This window comes from Neodiprion virginianus, chromosome 3 (genome assembly GCF_021901495.1).
Source record: "Neodiprion virginianus isolate iyNeoVirg1 chromosome 3, iyNeoVirg1.1, whole genome shotgun sequence".
NCBI lineage: Eukaryota > Metazoa > Arthropoda > Insecta > Hymenoptera > Diprionidae > Neodiprion > Neodiprion virginianus.
The window spans coordinates 32,764,097-32,785,681 of record NC_060879.1 but is presented as its reverse complement, the minus strand read 5'-3'; the positions used below and the strand labels follow the sequence as shown (position 1 = coordinate 32,785,681).

Here is a 21,585-nt window from a genome sequence, read left to right as displayed (position 1 = left end):
AAGCACAGGGTTACGAGGTTTGCAGTTACGATCTTGAGCCCAATAGACTGGGGGAGACCTCTGTCTAGACACAGAGAACCATGGAGAAGTCTTTGGTCAGGACAGCTGCTGCAATATCGACAACTTACGATTGTTATCAGACAATCCTGGCAATTTTACCAGCATTAGAATTTCACAGAAATGTAAATACCTTTTGCCGCTTCTCTGGCCGACTGATAACGTAGATACTGTATCTGAGAGAGGAATACATATACTTAACGCACGCGGATGTCACTGGTAAAAATTTAGACTCGCACTACTGACTTGTGCACATTTGTCGAGTCACTGGCAATTTTACAATCATTAAAAGTAGTTTATCTTAGAAGTCAAAGATTCTAAAGTTCGAAACTCCAATAATCTAAAGGTGGAAAGTTGAAAGTATGCATTAGCGATAATGCGGAACGTACAGACGTGTCTGATCGAGTGTGATGGGGAGAAGCAAGGCTTTTATTTACTTCCTTTCAGCTCAGAAGCGACTACCTCGCAAGTCATTATTATTACAAATTGAAAAATATTTTTTATCATATCGAAAAACACACGTCAAAAGAAAATGAAAATAATACATACGCGAGACAGGACATATTTTTACATTGTACAAACGTCAAGTTCTTACGTTGAATAAACGCGGGAATGTAAATTGTTGCCCTACATGAAAACAGAAGAACGTGGAAGTTATGTCGAGAATATTTCGAAGAATGCAATTATTTCGCATTGTCTCACTATCTTGCACAAAATTTCGCATTATCCAAACGTCGACGACGCATCTATGCAAAAAAATGTAAATGCACCGAGGCACAAAAGTTCACTTGGAGTACACGAAAGTCATTACTTGCAGGTTTTCAAGATTCTGTATTGAAATGGAGCAAAACTAATTGATTTTACTTAAAAAATATTTCCTCTCCACGCAGGGTGCATAGATCAAAGATGGATCAGTTCGATTTCACTCACCGAAATGAAGAGAGAAATTTGATAAGTACCAACGACAAGACAGAGATTAACGAAATCGTGACTTTTGCTACATCGCGCCGTTTAGGAATATCCGAGCGCTACCTAATCGTGGAAATTGTCCGCGGTATCGAATTTTCGAAAATATACTCACGATCATACCTCGGTAGAGAATACTATCGTTTTCCTGGAGTTTTATACAATTTGCCGCGAAATATGCACGGGGCCCCGCGAAAGATAGGGTCTTCCCTGGGGAGGCGCGCGGGATCAGCTGTTCGGTGACAGTTTGCCAGCCGCGGTGGGAGACGGTGTGGTACAAGAAAGTCAACATGGCCGCTTGCTAAGCACAAATCGTACGTCGCAAACAAAGAAACGGCGCAGTTCACGGAAAAATTAGGCCGCGTTGTGTGGTTTTAGTTGATTTTCTGTGACTGATAGGCTTGGGAGTATATCGTAGGATGCTGGAGCTTGAGGTGGTACCCGAGAGGTCTCTCGGTTGTGAGCAGTGGGAATTTATTTTAGGCAAGTGACGAAACATTCGTAAATTCTCTCGGTATATTACGTAGAATTTTGCTGAAAACGATATTCCGCTTGAGGGTTAAAATTTTCACAACGCAATCGCGTCATGTTTTCATTGATTTTCAACAGTTGTCATCGCCGCAATCGCAACCCTCGTGACTTCTATAATTCATTATTACAGGTTTAGTTGTGGTAAACAATTATATTTTGACAATCATTGCACGTAAACAAACTCCTATCCGTGTGTACGTAAACATCAACTCCATTACATAATTCGAATGTTTATTTTCTGCTTTTTTTTATTTTCATTTATACCTGTCTCACGCCAAATTTTCCAACATTGTTATAACAAAGGAGTATAGCCGTTTCAATATGCAGGGCTAGCTCATTTCTTCACGGGTTATTAAATACGAGCCGCGATTGTTTTCAAGGTTCTCGACACTTTTACTTTTATCCATCTTTTCACATACATACGCGTTAACGTGCTTCTAGTTGCAGTTAAACTACATAATTGTAATTATCGTACGAAAGTTATTGTTAATGCAAATAATTTCTACTCTCGTTTTTTTCTCATTCGTCTTCTTTCTTCAACAGGAATGCATTTCTCTCAATCTGTAGCAATAATACAATCACAAGTGGGCATTATAAGGGGAGTACAAGTTCTTTACAGTGATACTGTAAGTATTTCAAATCCACTATCACTATCAGTAAATAGTAATAATGGCAGAATGCCAACAGTCACGGAGTGTAAACAGTGGGATGGGCTTTTGTAGTCTCCACTAGTGACATCTGTAGTCGAACTTCATACCTACAGATCCAAAACATTTGATGGTGGGGATAACGCTTAAAATTTTATAAATACAAACGGAATACGTAACATATGCTATTTCGATTTGAAAACTATGCTAATCGAATATATAAAGTACGGTATCTCATATTATGCAGAATTTTGGCTTCTACGCAATAAGAGATTTGAAATCAAATTTTTGCTCTGCAAAGTTCACCTTCTGAAAAATGAAAAGACGGAATTTATACTTCTGATATTATTTAGATTTTTTTTCATATTTTCATTGCTGAATTAATTCTAGACGAATCAATTCGTGATTTACAAAACAAATAGCCAAATCTGCAGTAAATTGATTGTACTTGAAAAAATTTACTGCCAAAATTGTATTCTAACAGAACAGATATGAAAAAAGAAAATTGTAATAATTCAGCTGAGATTTCTATATTTAATATTCTGAGGTTTTAGATAACCATTATTTGTATAACTGCTATATTATAGAAATCGTCAGACGAATTTGAATCAAAATTTTGCATGAAAACGTTTATATTATTCCTATGAGTGGAATGATTGAATAAAAACACAAATTTGTTTGTTCTCAATAAAAACTATTCAGTCCATGTACCAACTTTTGAATTAACGAAGCTTGAATGATTGTTTGAGAATCAGAGAGTCGATGTAAGATAAAGTGACGTTTCTTTTTTTCAGAATCCATTAGAAGTAGACTTAGTAATAAATTTACCACATGACGGGGTACGACTTATATTCGATCCAGTCGCGCAGAGGTTGAAAATTATAGAAATATATAATATGAAGCTAGTTAAACTTAAATATTGTGGTCTGCCTTTCAATTCACCAGAGGTACTTCCATCTATTGAACAAATAGAACATTCGTTTGGGGCTACTCATCCTGGCGTCTATGACAGTGACAAACAGGTACAATTGAGATTATGCAGTGTAAGATATTTTAGATTCATCAAATCTAACATCTGATATTCAATTACTTATTTGTTTTATAACTGTACTTCCTCAAGAATAACTTGATTTGCTGCTTGTATGAACGATCAGATAATCTTATTAACGCTTATCACTTGTTTATAATAATAATAATAAACTTTTCCTGTTTCAGGTGTTCGTTCTGAATTTCAGAGGACTGTCGTTCTACTTCCCAATAGATTCTAAATTTCAACCAGGCTATGCACATGGCTTGGGATCCTTACGATTCTCTAACGGAGCTTCACCACTGGTGGCTAAAACTGCTATTTATGTTGGAAATAATGTTGCTACTGGAACTGCTGGCGGAGGAGAAGAACATAGTCCCAAAACATCTCCTCCACCTTTACCACTCGTTCGTATATCCATTTTCCTCTTAATTTATTCAAATTTCATTCGTAAATTGTAAGAATTTGCAAAGTAAATCGGTAATAATTGTCTAACTACAATTCTATGATTAGCTGATGTTCGGCAATAAAACTTTGCTTTAAGGGCGTAACGGTAAAAAAAATTGGGCACTTCCAAGATTACACTAACATCAGAGTTGAGTTACATCTACGGAATGGAATCTACATTACGGAAAATGGATTTTTTTATTTTGTTACTCATATCTACCACTGAATGTTGCACAACGATCAATAATAGAGTTATGTCACGTTTACAACCAGTGGATTCTAGAAGATAACAAATATTATCACGAAATAACGCATAACTTTTAAGAATAAGCTTATTTTTATTAGGTCTGCTACCATAACAACTTGTATTTGGACAAGGCAGAAGTAATTAGAGATAAAATTCGTACCCGTGGTTTGAAATTGCATCTCTTCACGGAGGGAGGCTCAGCAACAAGGGTTCTATTGGAGCCTAAAAAACATCGTTTTACCAAAGAGGTAAGAATCGCAAGATACCTTTGTTTCAAAATTCGAATATTAAAATGTATAAATATTGCAATACTGCCAGCAGAAATCATTTCTATTTTTTGTACGACCATCTACTAAATTAGAAGTCCCTTCAATTTCTACAATTTTGTAAATTGTAACTGTGATCAAATGACTGCTAAACCTTTTCAAAGCATATAAAACCTTGATTATAATCATAAAACATATTGTTGATGCTACTTCCTTGAATTTCTCAATAAGTAAAGATAAATAACAAATGAACTACTTATATATGGATTTTGCAAATGTGACTTAAGGTTTGGTTCGGGGATTCGTGTGAAGATGTGTTGAGTGCTCTTGGGGCGCCTTCTCGAGTATTTTTCAAAGCAGAGGACAAAATGAGAATCCACAGTCCCCATGCGCATAAGCGGGACAAAACCAGGCGTTCAGATTTCTTTTACAATTACTTTACCCTTGGACTGGTAAGACTTGATTCCATATAGTTATCGCATCGAACACTTTTTTCATTTCTATTGGTTTTAAAAGAAATACCGACATGCACTCTAATTAGAATTTTTCTTAAGATGGAATTCATGCCTTATTGGCGAAACAATGCAAATAATCCTTCTTTGCCTGAAAGTTCATCTGAAATCGCACAAGACATCAATGTGTCAATTTATTTGATAATCTTATCTTAGCCAAATTCTTTAACTACACAACAATACCTGTATTGACAACTAGTTGATTTTTATGTTAAATATACTAACATAATATTATAATTCTACGTATTTTTGATCTATCGATTTTTTTCTTGCTCACAAACACTATATCAGAGTTTTACGTATTTTAAAATATCTCATTTTACTTTGAGAAAAAAGGTATCGCAAGAGATGTTACTTCTCAAAGGCATCGTACTCAACCGTAACGATCCTCAAATCAATCGTCGAAAAGAGCTGTTTGTAATAAATTTTCATTTGTTAATCAGGACGTTTTGTTCGATGCCAAGACGCAGTGGGTAAAAAAATTTGTACTGCACACAAATTATCCAGGGCATTATAATTTCAATATGTACCATCGTTGTGAATTCACTTTGAATCTACCACCGGAAACAAATGGCGCATCCGATTCTGGAAAACTCATTGACGTTTCTCCATCCCCAGTAACAGTGAGTCATGATTATATTATAATCAAGCAAAACTGATAAGATTTGCCACTGAAATGGATATACAACATGATATACATATTACTTGTGCGTTACAGATCACTGCCTACACTAAATGGGACAGAGTAAGCGAGCAGTTAAAGGCTAGTGCGCGACCCGTTGTATTAAATCGCGCATCTTCGACCAACACTACAAATCCATTTGGATGCACGTTTTGCTATGGCGTTCGCGATGTGATCGTAGAAGTAATGGCTAATCAACATATTGCCAGTGTTACGTTATATGAGACGGCGTGACCCATGTAAACAAAACTGCTTGTAAAACTCTTTGCCACTTCTCCTTTACGAGAGCAAGAAATATGATAAATTTAACAAAATAATGGTAATGATAATAATAACAACAACAACCAATAATAATAATAATAATAATAGTAATAGTAATAATAATAACAGCAACAACAACAATAATAATAATTCATTTAAGTCTACGTGAGTAAGTGATATTTTATGTGAAAAAATGATTAAAAAAAAACAATAAGGGAAAGTGATAATCTCTAATTGAGAAGGGTTAATTTTGCAGATCTGTAATGCAGCGCAAAATATGACATGAAAAACAGCAGATGAGCAGAGTTCTCGACCTGAAGCCTTATTAATGAAAATGAGGAAACATTTCGAGTTTTTTGGCATCAGTACAGTTTGAAATTACTCACTCTCCTAACATAAACATCACTCTGCTAATTTTTCACTTGCCTAAACTCAAAGTTGATATAGGACCATTCATTCATAGATTACGAACTCTATTTTATGTACTACGTAGAATAGATAGACTAATCTATAAGTGGATCTCCTAGCCTGATACAAAAATGTTATATACAATGGAAGTGAAAACATTGAAAAAGTAATATTATCGCATGCGTACATAAATATACATAAACACAATTTACTGTGTAAATGTGTATATATGTTTAACGCTTCAGTAAATTTATATTAAATTCAAACTCAATAGACAGTGTTTCGGCCAATAGTCAGTGGAACTTTCCTCGGTGCTGTTAATGGCTGTTTTACGTTTACTCAAATAATTTTATAACCCTGGAGAAGCTAGCTAGAAGCCAGGGCTTAAAAATACAATTCTCTGATCGTGGTTCCCGATTTCTATCTCCAATACGGTGACATTGTTTATCCATATCAATACTTACAATGCCTGGTATCGATTCTACATAATAGATTTTAATCATAGTACAATACTTTCATATTAGGCTTAATGGCCATAATTATCAATATGAATTATAATACTTATGGTAGTGGATTACGTCATGTAAATCAAAACCCTGTGTCTCCCCGCACTCAGGCCTTTGCCCTCTTGTTCACCCCAAAAAAAGCATAAAAATATTAAGTAATAAAAATTTGCGTAGATAGTAATTATATAGTTAAAAGAATTTATGCAAATAATTATAAATGATAATTAATTGTAACGTGTAATGTTAATATTTAATTTTCATAACTCAATTTTTCTAACGTGTAGTTTAAGAAAAAGGAATGAAGATTAAAAAAATGATGAAAAAAATAATTGTAGCAATGCTAGAGTGCCGCAAGTGACGCAGCTTTGTGATGAAATTTAGTTTACACAGATTTAGTTAATAATTTCTAATTCCTAATCAATTATATGATTGAATAATTGTGAGATTTTTCAAAGAAAACAATTTCTCGTAGTCAAGCGAATATTATTACCAATCATCTTTTAAAATCATGTTCTCATTATCTAAGTACTACAGGTACTCTGACGTTGAAAAAAAAACCTTTTCCTTACGAATGGATACCAATACTTACTAAATATTTTTCTAGTACAACAAAAATCGTTATATAATTAAATTTGGGGAAAAATCAGGAATAACACATATTAACAGTTTCATCGCAATATCACGCAAACATTTATAACTTATCACAACCCATTATATTGTTAGCTGTGTTTCATCGTTAGTGGTAGACATGTGCTTCATTAGCTGAGGCAAAGTTAAAATAATTTGGAGGAAAGGAAAGAAAGTAAAACAATTTTCAGAGTACTGAAATTATTCGACTAACGTCGTTGACTCTACATAAATATAATTCTGAGAAAATTAATTGCAATTATTTTGAATTAAGTTGTGTCGAACATAACATGTTTTAAATACATATGAGTATGCTATACATATACCAATTGCATCCAATTGTGCAAGTAATACCTCTGTAACTCTATCGTATACTTTCATGTGTAATTTGGGCATATATATTATATATACGATCTTTCCACATTTCACCAATAGCTGCCTCAAACTTTGTATAAATTATAGACCCGAATTTTGTCCAAGGATAATCAGACCGATCCAGCGCCAACGTCAACATTGACATAAAATTATTTTAAATGCGTACATTTATATTAATGTTTAACATTATGATTAAAGCGTTAAGAATTTTTTTTTTCTCTATTTTATAAATATCTTAATTTACGGTTCTTTGTTGTTTCCGTTCGGTTATACAATTTTATGGTTTTGTATGATAAATCTATTATATTTCTGTACGTATTTTTCGTATGTATTGTGATCGAAGGAAAAAAATGTCAGTTAAAACGTCTGAAAAAACGGAAGCAAACAAAGACATATCAAAATATTTGTGCGAGGAATACGCAATTAATTTTTATATTTTAGAATTATTTATTTTATCCAAAATATCTTGTTTTAGCTACTCCGATAGAGCTTACGAATTGTGTTTTCAGAATTTCAATGTTTTGCTTGGATTACCCGCCATAATTTGTTCATGAAAATAATTCCTTCACCTCTGTCATCAGAATGACAATAATTTACAATTTTAGAAGGTTTTAAATCGACACCAATTTCGTTATATGTTTATTAAATAGATAAATAATTCGTGTGGCGTTGTTATCGTCTTACTTTATCGATATCACAGATCAAAGTCTTGCTATTCATACCTGTTGTGTAACAGTCATGGAATTCTTTTTATTTGAAACCTTGCGCAACAACTGAAAACAAGGCTCTGCTGTTATTTCTTTTTTCGATTTTTTGTTGTTATTTTTCAAGTAGAAAATTAAAATAACGTACTAATAAATAAAAGCGATTATTAATTTTGTTAATTAATGTTGTTAGAACACATACGCATTGCATACGTCTTTTGTATGTTCACCTGATGAATAAAGGATCTCAAAAATCTATCGTAAAATATTTAATACACTCTTATCTTCAATTAGTGCTACATTATTCTAATTATTATCATCAATACTGAAAGAATCACGCCTGTTGATGTTTCAAAACTTGAAACAAAATCGATATCTTTGTTCATTATTATAAATTTAGTAAAAATGTGCAAAATCCGCGTCGTTACATTTTTCATAATTTCACCACGCAAATAAAATTACAGGAAAATATGAGTTACCTTTATTATTTTCGATGAAGAATAGCAATCAATTTATCGAAATAAAATAAGTCTGCAATAAAATATTGATTTGAATACGTAGATAAGGTATACGTTGAAATAAAGGTATATTGTACAATTCAGATTTTTTTTACATCGTGAATATACACACAATTATAATTATGAGTATCACGTTGAAAAGAATGGTACGGGAAACTGGGCGAAGGTATTTAAATTCGAAATCATAAATATATCATTTATTTATATACGTTCATAATTTATTATCTTGTAATATTAATAATATTAGGAATAATAGAAACAATAATAATAATAACAACAATGATAATAGCAGTAGGTATACGGCAAACATCTTAAAACTTATGAATAACAGTGCCGTACCGTTATTATCTAAGAATTAAGATACTAATAAACATATCAATAATAGCGATAAAAATAAAATTAACGATAATCAAAAGCAGTCTATGAATGTGCTACCAAAGCAATGATATACATATATTATACGATTTCATATAAATTAAGATAAAGATATAGTCAGATTTTTTGCTTTCTGGGACAGTGCTGCAGATTATACAGACTCGAATGTACAGTGTATTGTTTATATCTATATTACAAAGCTATAGCAATGGTGTATTATATATATTATTTATGCTTCATTGCGTGCATGTTCACATACACTCGTAGGTATTTTGCCAAAACATATTGAAATGTTTCTTTTCCCTTTTTCAACCTTTTATCCCACCCGTTTATACGATATTTTTTTTTAAAGATATTATGCAAGAGATCGTTTATATTGGCTGCTGTTTCAGCCTTGAGGAACATAAGAATTTATTGGTGCATTATAAGTTCTTTTTAATCATGTTTAAGTCTATCTCAATAATCTTATATAAGAAATATTATGTTCACTTTTTTTTTAACTTATGTCGTAAATTTTTATTTACAAAGAGTGGAGCCCTTCCTTCCGTTGAAAAAAAAATTTAGAATGTCGAGATTATAGCTCATATACGTACGTATACTTTAAAAAGGATAAAAATATTTTCGAAAAAAAAATAAAATTCGAACAAATACGTTTATCACACCTTTATAGCAATGAATATTATGTATTTCTTGAAGCAAATGTGTTAAACGGTGAAATTACAAAAAAAATAATTAATTTCACAACGCGTCAACATTTTTAATTTCAGATGCCTGAATCAACCGCTGTTCACACACATTGTACCTCGGTACATAACACGAGTTTATCAACTCATCATTATGCACGCACTATCGACGCTCAGCAGCGATTCTTTGGGTGCTTCAAAGAGGTAGCTTATTATGAGACGAGGCAACAATATTGCAAGCGTGTAATATTATCACACCACCGTACTACAAAATACTATTTTCGATATAATCAAACTCCTCAATACACGAATAAAAGCTGATATAGAATTTTGGGTCTCGCATTCTGTTATATATTAGGCCCATTCTTGATTAATAATTGTACAACTTCTCAAGTTTATGTATCGATTGCGATTACGATAATTGACAAAAGGGATTACTATTATCACTATTATTAGTATTACCATTTAATTGTTATTTTGGTTGTTCTTGTTGTTTTTGTTGCTGCAATTATTCCTATGATTGTATATTATAGTATCTTTACATAATTATCATAATAGGTAATAACTGTATTATTACGATTCTAAGGAAGAAATTGAAACACCTCCAGGTAAATAGTAAAATTCATAGATCAAATAGCCTGTGCTATTTGGATCATCCGTTAAGTGAATAGATAATATTTGTATAATAGAAAAAGTGCTGAAACAGCTACACACAGATTGATAAACACGCGAATATATAATTTCGACTTTCGATTCGATACAATAATTAACAAATCCGAATATTTACAAATGGTTTAACGTATGGCATAAGACGATATACAGAAATACGCAAACAAATTAAAACAATCAAAACAAATGACAAATCGATGTGGAGACATATTATTTATTCTCACGAATTCAGAGTGAATCTGTTATTTTTGATGAATATTAATTTTTTGCTCTTCGATTTCCAAATGAAGCCAACTGCCCACGTGCAAAAGTAATGTACGATTATTCATTACTCGCGATCCTTTGAAATTACCAATAAATAATACCTGTATGTTAATATTAATTACGATGGAGCTGCGACGAAGATTGAACGCGAAAAAAAATGTGCTCAGGTGTGTATTGATCTAAATAGACGATATTTAAATAGCAAAATTGGCCATATATGTAGATATGAGCAGCAATCTTGCACATTATGCGGTTATTTTGGATCCTTTGTTGCCACAATATAACAAAGGGTGGTCCGGATCTTTTACAAAGCGAATAAACGTAGTAACTTTGCCGTTCGGAAGCCAGAAAAAAGGGTCAACAGAAAAAGGACAAGAATGACGATAAGATTTTCAGGCCTTTTCGGTTTTTTTTCGAGTAAATTTATTAACAGAGATTTACGTACACGGTTAATACTACTCATTTCACTTTGCTTTCCATTAACGTGCGTTACTTAAACTTCTAATAATAACAAATCTACGACCCCGAGTGAAATTTTCCTCCAGGTGAAATATAATTTGTATTGAAAGACATACATACATCATGACACGCGTTATAAAACATAGCAAAACGGGCTTTCATCGCGGCTTTGTATGTAAATCCACGCCAGAAAATTTACCCGAGACGCGACGAGGTCCCGAAATCTCGATGTTGCCTCGTCCTTTTTTTAACTTCATCGTTCAGCATCTTAACGGCCACACATGCATACTACGCGTAAGCTCTGTATTCGTAAGATCGTAGTCAACGCGATACCGTCTACCTTTGTGCCACATTATCGTTGAAATTGATCGCAACGTTGCCTTAAATCTAGTAGTACAACATTTTTATGAATTAAAATATTCTTTACTCTCGTTTAAAAATTAATTTAATTTAATACTTTCAGGCGTATGATTGATCGAGCGATATAGCAATTTTATTCCCCTTTTCAACCCAATTTCTCAAACGCCCCCGGAGTTCCTCCAGACTTTTGGATTTCGCTTTGTTTATCCTTTTGTATTTAACGTCCTTCGGCTTCGTCACGGATCTGTGATTGCTCATTACCCTGTTATACGTCACCTGAAAGACAAACAGAAACAACCGCGTTGAAGTTAAAAGGGTAAAACGTACTCAAAACAAGTGGAGGAATATCGCCTATACGAACCTCTTAATAGAACCTCATACCTCTATCACTTTTATTGTACATGTTATTGCCACGCTGACACATTCATCTCTCTCTCGAAAACACACCACAAAAAGACAAAGATGAAAATAAATGTTTGATTCTAGCTTTACGAACTCATATCTTGTACTCGCCATGCTGGCAATTTTATTTGCCATAAGAGTGATTAATCTCCAATACTCTTCTCAGTTTGTGTTCCTGTTCACGCTTTCAACTGTAATTCCAACCTTTTTTATCCGATTAGATAACTTTTGTCAACTTTTCCATTCAGTAGCCTGAATCAATCAACAAGCAACCTGTAATTTCCTTGTCTATATGTGTTTTTTTTTTGAAGTGTTACTGGAAAAACTTCGAAATACCGAGCAACTCTTATACCTGTAAAACATTTCTCGTCCATCTCTGAAAACTTGAACTTGACAGAAAAATGAAAATGACGAGAAAACGTTTGGCATACGGCTAAGATGAAAACAAAAGTGAAGTATTAATCTTGCGATGGCGATACCTGAGCCTGTTGACTCTCTTCTCGGGGTCTTTCACTGGGTGGCGAATCGGCCTCCTGAGCCAGCCTCTCGAAACTGCCGTACAGGTCCTGCAGACGTCCTTTGCCGCCTCCAAGGCTCTTTGACCTCCGATCCTCGTACTCGGAGTTTTCCGTCGACTCGGACGGATCCTGATTATTCTCACTATCGCCGTCCTCCTCCACGGAGTAGACCGTTTCAAGGATTTCCGGTCTGCGTAGGTAGCCGTTACAACGACGTAAAGAGGCGTACTTATTCGATGGTTCCACCGCGTCGGAGACCGACCTGATCACCGTGACGTCCGTGATGTTTGATCGAAACCTGAAGGAAAGAAAAAGCGGTGGTAACAGCCCAAGGAGCTTCTTTCTCTGTTTATTCGATCACGAAAACAAATTCTTTCAATTCCACGAGCTTCGGCCACTACTGCAGTCAATTTATTTCTTGGTTTTCTTCATCGCTAATTTGTATCATTACACATAACATACATAAATCAGCAAATTATCTCACATTTCTTTTCAATTTATGAATTTTTTTTTTTACAGAAGCCATTTTATTTAGCATCCTGTGTAGTTGGAAGTAAAGTGCCTGATTTTTATTCTTCTCGGTATAAAGACGAAATGAAATCAGAAACAACGAAATCTAAATTCTACCTTCCGCATATGTAGTATACCAACCAAGCAAAGGATGATTTAGAGGTTCATATCGTAATCCATTGGACCGTTTACACGTATCGTATTGTGTACCTAACGACTAGTGCCTAATCATAAAACGTGATGTCAACGATGGTCACGTTTCCCCGACTTTCTTCTACCTACGCATTAATAGTATACAACGACGTGACGGGCTTTCGATTGTTCGACAAATTAGTAAAAACGAAACGAAGAGACAGAGTGAAAAAATGAAATCATCTCCGCAGGTATGCAAAAAAGATTTACAGATGCGTAAATGAATCTGACCTCGGGGGAGCAGGATCATCGGCAGTTTCCTCGAGAACAACGGCGCTGTCGCTGTCACCGAGGCTGTCAAGTCTGTCGAGGGCATCGCAAGGCGGGGAATCCCTGGTGCCGGTACTTTTGTCAGCGAGTCTGCTCTGCAGTTCCGTGATGACTTGTTGCTGTCTCAAAATGATGGCCTCCCTCTGGGCAAGACTAGCTTCGATCTCCTTCTGCTTCCTCGATAATTTCGACTCGAACAACAGCAGCTGAGAGGACAACGCGAACAGTTGTTCGGCTTTCTCGACCGTCAGCCTGGCTACCAGATCCTCCTGCAAGTTCGTTAAAAGTTCATTCACGCGCAACGCTGCAGGTGCATCTCGCCCAATGTATTATAGGTGTGCCGGGTTCACGTTATACACGCGTGGCGAACATGGACACGGGTCGATACGCGCATTTTATACCTATATTATATATATATATGATACATATCCATACGCAGGTTAAACGAGTGGAACGGCGCTACAACGCCAACGCAATTAGAGGCTCTCTAAAACCGATTCGCCGTGAATGCAGGCGTGTATGCCGATACTTACATCGATACACAACAGGTTCAAATTTCAGATTTACGATAGACGTAAAGACAGCGGCTGTCCAAGACTTTATACTTAGATTTCCTTCTATTCTTGCAGGCCTTGTTTTCGTTTTTTTCGGTTAATTTATTATACCTACTACCATGCCTTGTACGCACCTTCGCCGACACTGGCGCAAGAATAATAACAAGCGCAATAAGCAGGAAAGTATTAATTCTTTCGATCGGACAAGCCTCGCTTGTCGTTGGTCTGTTATTACCAATCGATAACGATTTGTTATTTCTTTATTTTTTTCTTCTATCAAAAATTCTTCACGCTTTAGAATTTATATGTTTGACATTTACAGCATCGAAGGAATTTGTTACGGTCTCCATTCGTATATACGATACTTTTTATTGCGTGCAATTAGAAAGGCAGACTAAAACCATATATATTAACTTTATTACGGACTTGGTTAATTCTGTCAAATTTTAAATCCTACGTAAAGATATTACAGAATATTAGAATATATACGACTTTTAAACTGCAACTTTCTATACAGTTTGAATCAGTGAAAATCAAATCAGGTGCATTGCTTGCAATCAATAACCCCCGATGAAACTGTTTAATATTAAAGGCCTGAAGTCAAAGCATATATCCGAGCTGAGCACAAGAATTAATCGACGCTTATAAATATGCGATAGTCATTTGATCGCGGTCATTTTGACGCATGTATAGGTACACTGTGTACGGTTCGGTATGTGTAGCCTCCGTATGCAAACAATTCGGCTTTCCCAGATGACCATTTACGAGGCACAATGGCCTCCGTGTTCATAATCGCCTCCTTATGGGTGAACCGAGACGCGCGGAGATGGTTAGTCGTGCGAAACAAGGCGCGGGCAACCGGACACGACATCCTGCAGAATCTGATTCATTCGAATTTAATCAATAAATCAATGATCGCATTATACAGCCACCGCGAGTATGCTATATAAGAAATTCCCTTGCTTTCGGGCTACCGAAGAGTCGTGTGCGCAACCTGCAGCGATAGAGTTACGGGTATTCGCGAATTCCCTTCGACAATAATTGGACGTGTCCACTCGTACCTCGACTACGGATGCAAATTTTGGTGTACAATTTCTGGTCCTAGGTGGCGAAAATTTCTCATCATTTACTACTGCTTAAGGTTGACGAGCGACCGTTGGCAGAGATGATTCGTTCCTTAATCTATAAGTCTATAACGCAGCCCAATCTAAACAGGACCGCGTTCCCGAAGGTACGACACGCACTCTGGTACCTTACGTGCTGTTCCAGTGTCGCCGAAACGAGCGTCTCTTACACTGCACTTAAATATATTAAGACGATCTTCCCTATACCTGCAATTTAAGAGCCCTTCGCCAGTCCAACATCTGGTGCGCCTGCGCCCGCTGTCTCGCCAAGAGAGCCTTGATAACCGATTTAGCTTCGTCCAGGGAAGTGACCTCCGCCGCGGCGGATACCTTGCAGACCACTTCGCGTTTCGAACTGCTCACGAAACCCTCGGTAAGCGTTTCCAGAGGAGGACCACTGTCCATCGACGTTTCGTCAAAGCTGAAAGTCAAAGAATCGAGTTGGCAAAAATTGCAATCGAGAATCTTCAATTCCATTCTCACGTTTTATGACTTGAATGGCGTTTGAAAATTGCGTTACGGAAATTCGATACCGCGGACCGTTGTCCAACGTTTTTATTATTATAAAAAATTGAAACCTCCTTTCAAGTTTTTCTTTATTTTAGAATTTTAGAACTACAAAACACATTTTAATATATTTTGCAAAAAAGAAACAATATACGTTGGAATTTCGTTACGAAGATTATAACTTCGCCCGATAACCCGTAAACAGTTTGTCGTGCCTCGGATGGGTCGTTGTCATTGGGTAGAATGGAATGCTAAATTGATATCACGTGCTAAAAAAAAAAAAGAGAAAACATCGGAAAAACTGCCGGGTCATTGTACGCGCTCGAAGGCCCTTGTATAATGAATGTGGTGGGTTTTCCTGCAGGGGACGACATTGACTTGATTGATAACATTGGAGGGTGCTGATCACTTCAATTCTCTCTCTCTTCCCCATCTTCGCTTCAATTTTATTCGCGATGTTTAATCGACGTACACAGCAATGGTATACAACCGAGGTAAGATGTACCAGCTGTACAATGCTACTTATAATAGAACACGTGGAAGGTATTCTTTTACCTTATGCAAAAGAAAATACAGAGTGTCTGTCAATTGAGGTTGAATTCAATATACGAAATGTAATCGATGCTTCAAGGATTTACAACTCTGGATAGGTAGATGATTGTACGTTCGTACATGATATACCTTTCGTGTCGTAATTGGTGTATATAATACACCCAATATATTAAATATCCTACAGCTATCGGGAGGTTTCCTAGACGCGTATATGTACAATGTCTAGTCTGAGAAATGAACACGAACAATAATGACTGTCTGCTAACACAACGGCGAGTTCTCTTGCAGTTGTCGTTCTGGAAAGCTCTTTATACCGTTTCAAATTCGGTTCAGAACTGGCAGGGATATTACATTTAATTAATTTACCAAACTTTCCCTCACACCAGTCTCCTCGTTGCTGAAACTAAAGCATTCCCGAAACGTAGATATCAGTATCCGCCTAACGTTGCTCTGTCGCAGCCCCTCCACATTACTGTCATCGACCCAACGAGCCAACCCCTTGATTATATTCAGTCTGCCGCAGCATATATATACATTTCATACCGCGGACTCCCAAATGCAAGGAAAATTACATATATATTGGAGAAAGAAACGTTCTTCCAAACGTCATCAAAATATCGTGAGCGAGTTACATATTTTTCAAATCTAAAAATACCAGTGATCCGGAAAAAAGTAATTTCTCACGACGTATAAATGGGTGATTAGATACATCCTTATTTTAGATTTAGCGATAAAAAATTGTTCTTTCTTATCGACTTTGGAATAACTGAACAACGTTTCAAATCATGTTTCCGTTGCCGTGTGTAAGGCGAACTCCAACAATGGCCAACAGATCCTTCTTGATAAAATTTACTTTCAGATCCGAGGAGAGAGAGACCGTAACAGTTTTGTACTTAACATAAAAGTAACGTTGGAATCGAACCGACTTCGACTTTCGTCAAGTGGTTCTATGTTCCCGACGGAGAGCGCTTCACATCGCTTGCGATTACACCTCACTGTTCGTGAGTGCATATATCCTGCCACTGTGGTATCAAATGTATACCCACATTATGCACCGCCATGCTCGCGTGTTGTCTGAAAGGACGGTCAAGTCCGTCGTAGGATCTACGGTCAGGTGGCGACGGAGCAGTTGGTGCTCGTTGTATAAGTGCTGCGCTGTAAAGTCTATGAATTTAGGGCGCTCTTAGGACTACGAGGATCGGTATACACGGAAAACCGTGTACAAAACCAGGCTGTGTTTTTTATTTTATTTGTATTTTTTTAACGAAGAATAGTTCTCGCCGTTGATAGATCGATATCGAGTTTATTATCCCTGAGGTGACAAGGAACATTAAAAATGTCGAAAATCCACTTGGAGAAGTTGAGATGAACTTAATCTGTATCGAATTACGACGCGTGTAAAAATTCGAGAAGTTTCGGAAGCGAAGAGGCGATGAGCGACCGTGAATCCTTTCAGATTTTTCGTATCCGGATGTCGTAACCGCAGCTTCACAGTGAGGCACAAGCATATCCGATGTAGTGAAGCGATAGTAATGCACCGTGGAGTCGGCTTATTGTTAGTAATTTAGCGCACGTGGCTGACCTCGTTTCCGGTTCTTTTCAAATATTCATCAACAGGAAAAAAGTTTGCTTTACAACGTTTCTCGCGGGTGTTTCCCAAACCACCACCACCACCAACACCAGATATGTAGTGCTTTCTCATTGAACAGATTCTTACTACGCGTCGTCTGAAGAAGACACGTCATTAGTAGCAATTTTCATCAAAGACACCACAGGCGAAAATGATGAGATGTATTTATACACGAATAATAAATGAAACTTTTATCCTTGAAGAATCACCGAATTTTATACACAGGAGTTCAATATTCAAGAGTATTCTCGGTTATTTTTCCCACCGCCTTTTTTACTGCAGCATTACAGCAATTAAAATCTTAATACCAAAATCCATTCAACCGAAGGATAATTAATTTCCCGATGAATATGATTTCAGATATAATTGACGTTAATTAACGAAACGAAGAATAGAAGCAAGGTAGGTATAAGCACATAACTTATACATCTGAGAGAAATGGAAATGTGAAGTAGCCGATCATATCTGCCACATCCACCGGCAAGCGGTAAGCCTGCGTCAATATTTCAGAGCAGCCTGCGATCACCTTCACCTCATTTCTGTGTCCGTAACCCGACAAGCTCGGAATGGGGATAGGATTACGGAGAAGTTGGCTCTTTAATTATTTATAGAGGGTGGGCCGAAGTATCGATTCACTCCGATTCTACTATGTTTGTGCACAGGGATATACGTGGGATATACAGTGACAGGGGATCGAGGATACAACAAGCAATTAGCTATGCTAAGATGAACTTAGCTATGCTAAGATTTTTTGGTGAAAAATAAACGAAAACAAAATTAGTATTCGAAGAAGCTACCGGTGAAGTTTAACTGAAATGTACCGGCGGAAAATAAATTGTTCGATTGAATCAATTAGGCAGATTGGATAAATTCCCTGTCAGTCTCTACGTAGGTACTATTTCATATTTTTGTATAACTTTCACAAAATTTTTCTTTGCTTTTGTTTTTCTATTTTTCATTCCACTGTGTCCCCCGCTTTCTCTCTCTGTATGAGATTATTGCAGAAAATGGCGTCAACTTAACGGACAGTTAAAAGAAGGACCAAAAGAAAATCCATGGTCTACTGCCAGTAGTTTAACGACACTGCGCGAGATGAATCAAATTCGTTTCGAGTCATATTAAAATGCGAGTTGCGCGACATCGTGTATAATTCGATTCCGCGCGATCGGTGTGAGTGATTTAATTCCACTGTCGAAAATCCGGGATATCGCACGGTGTATTTGATTATGAAATCGACAGTGATTGAACTACGTACGCTGAAATCTGTCCACCATTCGAAACAGGTTGAAATTATAAATTTTTTCCGCTCGTAGAAAAATTGATAATATTTAACAATTACGATATCTAATCGTTATAATTTCGTATTACTATTTATACAAATTAGGTTTCTCGATAGAGGCAAAAGCGTGAGTGAATCGGAAAATTCACCGGACATTAAACTCGGCGCTCAAGGCGACCCTCGTAACAATTGTCGATGCCTCGATATTCTCGATAGTTAATTAACTAATGCCTGTATGCCGGAGGGTCCATCGCACACTGATAGATATACAGGATATCGAAAACGCATCCTCGCCTAATAAAGATCTGGATACAATATGTTCATCACGGGCAAAGCAGCTGCAACATGCTTTGATCTCACGCATCAATACACGCAGTGGGGACCATGATGTGTCTCGTTACTGGCCTCGCAGGAAGTAAAGCATTGAGCGCATCAGTACTTCCGGACTATGCGACGACCGACTCGAACGCACACCCCGTTTCCGGTTCGCCAGAGCTTCGAATGCGCTATGATAAAGCAGCTGCTCTTTAAACACTTCCGTGGCTGTATCGCGCTCATTTCGATTATTACCTCAGGTACAGGTATATATCGGTAAATATTTGATGAATCCAGCAGAGCTTTTCTCATCTGACTTTTCCATAACGATAATTAACGTTTACACTGTATCGACCTCGAAGTAACGAGATGCCGATTGGACCGAAATATTAAGTCGATCGACGAAAAGGTTCAATTATAAAAGGAATAACATAATCCATCGTGACTGAGATTTTTGGTCCAAGATACTCGAAAGAGAGAAATCTCCCGCCAAATATTAATTTGACACTGCGAGTAAACGCGACAAACTAAGCATTCGTACTCTGCGATTATCGCACAGTTCCTTGATTCCAATATGGCGCCAACAGTTTTCACAAATGAAGAGAAACTCCTTTCGTCCACGTAAAAGTGCAAAAACTCGATACAACCAGAGACGAATTTTTTTTTCTCGCATATACCTGCGTGTAATGAACCTAACGCGATAAATACGAATCCCGATTTGAGCGCATGATAGGAACTCGTAAAGTTATGCGTCTGGCGATCGCAGCCTCGCGTGCCGTGGAAATAACGCAGGCATAACACGTATCGTTTCAGCGGAGTGGCCGGCGCTGTGGGGATTGAAAAAATAAGTGTTTACAGCTACGAGTAACTCTCGGGTGGAAGACACGCGACAGGCAGTTTTCACGGCAAACCGGGAGCCGTTCGAGACTTCGCGGTACTACAAAGATTTCAAAGACTTGACACGCTGTTGTACATCGGATATCAAGAGCGGTTCACACCTCAAATAGATCGATAAAACTTCATATTTCGATCTGATCTACCATTTCTAACGATAACGAGCCTTCCTGATTTCCTTATTTTGTAGAGCACAATTCATTTCGACCACTTGACTCTGGTTATTTAAATTCGTCGCTGCGACTGGAGTTCTACCTTACTTGAAAAACGATAAAAATCAACGATTGAAATTTCATATTTCAGTTTAGTTTATCATTTCCAACAATGACTAGGGTGTTTTCGATTTTTGCTCAACTTTACTCTTGTAAATTCGTATGAAAATCTACCTTGCTTGACAAATAAACGATAGTCGGCATTTCACAATTTTATAAATAGTTTATTCCGACCACTCTACTCGTGTAATTCGAATCCGCGGCTAGGGCTAAGATGCAGGGCTGATAAAATCCCAGTTACCACCTCTCGACGTGCGGCGTCGTTGCAGTTGCACCGCATACTTGCTCGTTCTCCAATTTATGCCGGTGCTGCTGTGCAGTATCGTTGCAGATGCCGTGGAATTCGACTCCTTTGTTAGATTTCCCACTTTCGTTCCTGCGCAAGAGACATTTTCATTCGATCCACCGTCTCGGGCGTGCACGCGCTCTCTTGTACTCCAGAACTGCCTGCACACTCGCGATTGCAGCTCGATCCTACGACCCTGACATACTTACACGTGTCTCTTACTCTGTGCCGCGTGTGCTAGACATGCACACGAGTCGTAAACGTACCCTATTTTACAAAAAATGAACGTACGGTCGTTTAAACTCCGACTTGACGAGTTACGTCAAGTCGTAGAAATTTGCTCGGATTGAGGCTTTCGCAGCTCATCCGTGGAAAGATAACCGTCATTCGAAATTAATAATACATCGACCGTAGATAATTGTATTAGCATCTTCGTGGATCCCCAAAACCAGTTCGTATACTTGACCTATGCTGAGGACTCGTCGTCACTTACGATTTCATTCGAAAGATAGAGTTTAGTATGCCAGGGTCGCGTACCGATTCTTGGTACAATTTCAATCGTGAAAGAGCGTTCGATTTTTAATGTCAAAGGTTGAATCAAGTTGTACTTGATCAGGTTTCGCTACGATTCCGTCCTACCGCTGACAGATAGACCCCGGGTAAAAGCCTCGAGCGCAATTATTTTGACG

General features: G+C 37.0%; 2 protein-coding genes across 8 annotated transcripts in view; one reads left to right on the top strand and one right to left on the bottom strand.

Moving 5' to 3' along the window:
- Nucleotides 1-1,294: 1,294 nt before the first annotated feature.
- LOC124301081 (PHAF1 protein CG7083) lies at nucleotides 1,295-7,927 on the top strand. Of its 2 annotated transcripts, none has more exons than XM_046755763.1 (8): nucleotides 1,295-1,506; nucleotides 2,098-2,180; nucleotides 2,996-3,244; nucleotides 3,417-3,635; nucleotides 4,021-4,170; nucleotides 4,476-4,640; nucleotides 5,144-5,323; nucleotides 5,419-7,927. In XM_046755763.1, the coding sequence occupies exons 1-8, from the start codon at nucleotides 1,443-1,445 to the stop codon at nucleotides 5,614-5,616; spliced, it is 1,308 nt and encodes a 435-aa protein (XP_046611719.1). In that variant the 5' UTR covers nucleotides 1,295-1,442; the 3' UTR covers nucleotides 5,617-7,927. The 2 variants fall into 2 exon arrangements, with proteins under 2 accessions (XP_046611719.1, XP_046611720.1); XM_046755764.1 differs by having other exon boundaries at nucleotides 1,296-1,506; nucleotides 2,996-3,223.
- A 1,554-nt stretch (nucleotides 7,928-9,481) lies between these two features.
- The window catches only part of LOC124301082 (uncharacterized), a 78,107-nt gene continuing 66,003 nt past the window's right edge, over nucleotides 9,482-21,585 (bottom strand). For all 6 annotated transcript variants that reach the window (XM_046755771.1, XM_046755767.1, XM_046755768.1 and 3 more), the window contains 4 exons: nucleotides 15,369-15,582; nucleotides 13,445-13,752; nucleotides 12,473-12,809; nucleotides 9,482-11,867 (listed from right to left, as the gene is read on the bottom strand). In XM_046755771.1, coding sequence (XP_046611727.1) covers nucleotides 11,691-11,867; nucleotides 12,473-12,809; nucleotides 13,445-13,752; nucleotides 15,369-15,566 — 1,020 coding nt within the window. In that variant the 5' untranslated portion in view covers nucleotides 15,567-15,582 and the 3' untranslated portion in view covers nucleotides 9,482-11,690. The remainder of the gene's footprint in view (nucleotides 11,868-12,472; nucleotides 12,810-13,444; nucleotides 13,753-15,368; nucleotides 15,583-21,585) is intronic.